This window comes from Fragaria vesca, linkage group LG4 (genome assembly GCF_000184155.1).
Source record: "Fragaria vesca subsp. vesca linkage group LG4, FraVesHawaii_1.0, whole genome shotgun sequence".
In the NCBI taxonomy this organism is placed as follows: Eukaryota; Viridiplantae; Streptophyta; class Magnoliopsida; order Rosales; family Rosaceae; genus Fragaria; species Fragaria vesca.
In genome coordinates this window covers 7,028,501-7,031,382 of record NC_020494.1, presented here as the reverse complement: position 1 = coordinate 7,031,382, position 2,882 = coordinate 7,028,501, and the positions used below count along the sequence as shown (strand labels likewise).

General features: G+C 36.7%; 1 protein-coding gene across 1 annotated transcript; it reads left to right on the top strand.

The window, feature by feature from the left end:
• Positions 1-396: 396 nt before the first annotated feature.
• LOC101298505 lies at positions 397-1,938 on the top strand. The gene is made up of 2 exons (XM_004296612.1): positions 397-769; positions 1,390-1,938. Exons 1-2 carry the CDS (start codon positions 501-503, stop codon positions 1,775-1,777), a joined length of 657 nt encoding a protein of 218 aa, XP_004296660.1. The 5' UTR covers positions 397-500; the 3' UTR covers positions 1,778-1,938.
• The last annotated feature ends 944 nt before the right edge of the window (positions 1,939-2,882 follow it).

Genomic DNA, 2,882 nt, shown 5'->3' with positions numbered 1-2,882 from the left:
TGTTACTATACTAATCGTGAAGAAAGCAAACATAACAGAACTTATATATATGTCATAATTCACAAGCCTAATATACTTCCCACTATCAATCACCCTCTTATAACAATGTTTGATAACAAGACAACCAAAACTAGCTAATATGATTTCGATCACTGAAAAGGAACACATAGTCACTTGTTTTAAGCTCTGGGGATCTAAATATTGTGCTACCACGCGTGAAGATGATCGAATTGGGTCGACGTACGTGGTGTCTCGAATCTAACAAGTAAGAACATGTCGATTTGTCATGTCGCACACTAGTCACCTTGCATGTAATCTGCATGGACAAATGTATCATAATTTGCATGCATGCTAGCTCCGTTCCATTTCATATCAGCCTTCACCGCTTCGACCATCACCTTCCATAAGTACCGATACCGCGCGGCCTGAACATATATATTTCTGGTCTCCTTAGCTAATTGCCACAGTTACTTCTTGCCAAACCTTGCTTGCTAGCTACAATGGTGATCAAAGCGAGGATTCCTTTGTTGTTCATCTCCTCTGTTTTGCTTGGCTTTGTGTCTCTCACTATCGGCGATGACCGGTACGATTACGACCAGTGTGCCCGGCGCTGTGCGGACAAACCAGCTCATGAGCGTCAAGTATGTGTGGCCGCTTGCAGTCGTCGTCGACATCGACCGGACGGAAGGACAGTTGATCCTCGTCACGAGATTGACCAATGCCGCCGGCGTTGCGAGAGCCAAGAGAGTGGAAAACGCTGCCGGAAAAGGTGATATATCGAGATTGCTTCAAAGCTAAACAAAACTCAAAGCGTAGATATATATTAATCTATCAATGATCAATACATTATCATAAATCAATATTAATTAATGTATCGGTTGATCACTTATTATCATTACATAACACTGAGCTAAAACTCATATATTTGGTAATAGTATTGAATTTTAAGATGTTGAATACTATAGTCGTAATGAAAATTACAAAGATGAACCAGAGTGAATTATCACATTCTCAACATGGCCTAGATGATCCAAACAAAAAACATTTGACATTTCTGGAAATTAGATCGTACATGATTACATCTAGATCGTTTTATATTAATATTTCAGTCGCTGGTTCTAAGATTAGAAACATACTCTTAATCAAATAGAGCATCTTTTAGTTATTTAGCTACATTAAACAAAAATATGATATCCGTACGGGAAAATATGCACCTCAGTCTCTTCCAATATATACAATGTTGAAAAAAATTGGAAATTTTAAATATATTTGTATATATGATATTATGTATCCCAAGGTCTACAATGCATATTGATCCATGCATATGCCCAATTACCCAATCTCAATACTGTAAACAACACTGTAAAACTGAACCATGCCAACAATTAGGTGCGAGGAACTATATGGAGATAGAGGATGGGAACCAGACATGATTAACCCAAGTAGAGATCCGGTAGACCAATTTGAGCAAGAATGCGAGAAGCGTTGTGTCGACATGGAACTTGGCGAACAAAAGCAGCTGCAGTGTCACCAACGCTGCGTGGAGCTTACGAAGGAGCAGAAGCGATGCCAGCGGAGTTGCCAAAGCCAGCAGGGACGTGGTGACCATGAACAATGCCAGAGAACATGTATGCAGAAACTTGAAGAGCAAGTAAGGAAGCAACAAGAACAAATAGGCAGACGGGGCGAGAACCCACAAGGAAAATTAGAGACTCTTCAGTCGAAATTGCGATCTGACGAAGGTGAAATGTATGTTCTTGAGGGATTAAACATGTGAAGAAAAAACTGTAGATCGTACTAGCATTCATGTACGGTGTGTGCTTTGAAGTAGCTAGCTCATCGATCATACACGTACAGTGAGCTAGCTTTCTTTTTGTTTCTGGGAAGAGCTCTTTCTTTTTGAATTAATAAATGGATGAGAAGTTTCTATATGTATCTGTACGTGTGCAACATGAATTAAGTATTTCGATCTCAATAAATTCAAGTCCATATTGCCAAGTATAATTAAGCATGGTATGTCCTAGTAAGCAGCATTTCCAAACTAACCAAGAACTTATCTGGTTCATGAGTAAGCTATTTCCCCGAAGTAAAAATGAACTTTTGTGGTCTTGTAACACTTCGTAATTTACTATAAAAAAGAAGAAGAAAGGAAACAGTATGTAGGTGCGTGCTATTCTAAGAAAGTAGCATAGCCTGGTTGGTTACGATCAATTGACGCCGTAAAACTTTCAGCATTATTGAATAAGCTATAGGCTATAGCATAGATAAAAGGTCTAAGACCGGCCTCCATGGTTCTTGAACTTTTGTTTTGAAGGGAATCGTGTTGTGGTCTGGCCTCTGTTGAGTAAAAATTGCACACAATAAACCAAAATGACACCTAACATAATTTTACAAGTATCTATTTTGTTAATGAGTGTGGTTATTAAGACCTCCAGATTTGCTCAGTATACCTCCGTGTCTTTTTACACTTTTTTTTATTTTAAAACAAGCATATATTTGCTCATTAGACCTCTTTTTAAATTTCTAAAATAACTTTAGGTTTGTTATTCATATATATTTCAATAATTTACTCATTATACTTCTTATTCGCTCTCTAGACCTCTCACACTCTAATATTATTATTTTTTGAGAAAATTAGATAAAAACCCAAAATACTAGACTTCTTTTAAGATAAACCCATACATATTTTTCTTTCATTTTACACCCACTCCACATAAGCAAACTTACTATATAGAGCATATGTCTATAATTAATAGTTTTCTTCATTTTTTTAGTTTCTCTGATTTGCCCTTCAGATGATATAAAGCTAAATTTGGTATATTTCTCAATTTTAGCATCAATTTGAAACTCAAATATTGAGCTAAAATTTAGTTTGATTTAAC

What these genes read in the sequence shown, in the direction of transcription:
- LOC101298505 (XM_004296612.1), top strand. Translation starts at nt 501, where the DNA reads ATGGTGATCAAAGCGAGGATTCCTTTGTTGTTCATCTCCTCTGTTTTG. An exon ending in GGAAAACGCTGCCGGAAAAG is followed by an intron (nt 770 to 1,389) that starts GTGATATATCGA and finishes GCCAACAATTAG; the next exon opens with GTGCGAGGAACTATATGGAG.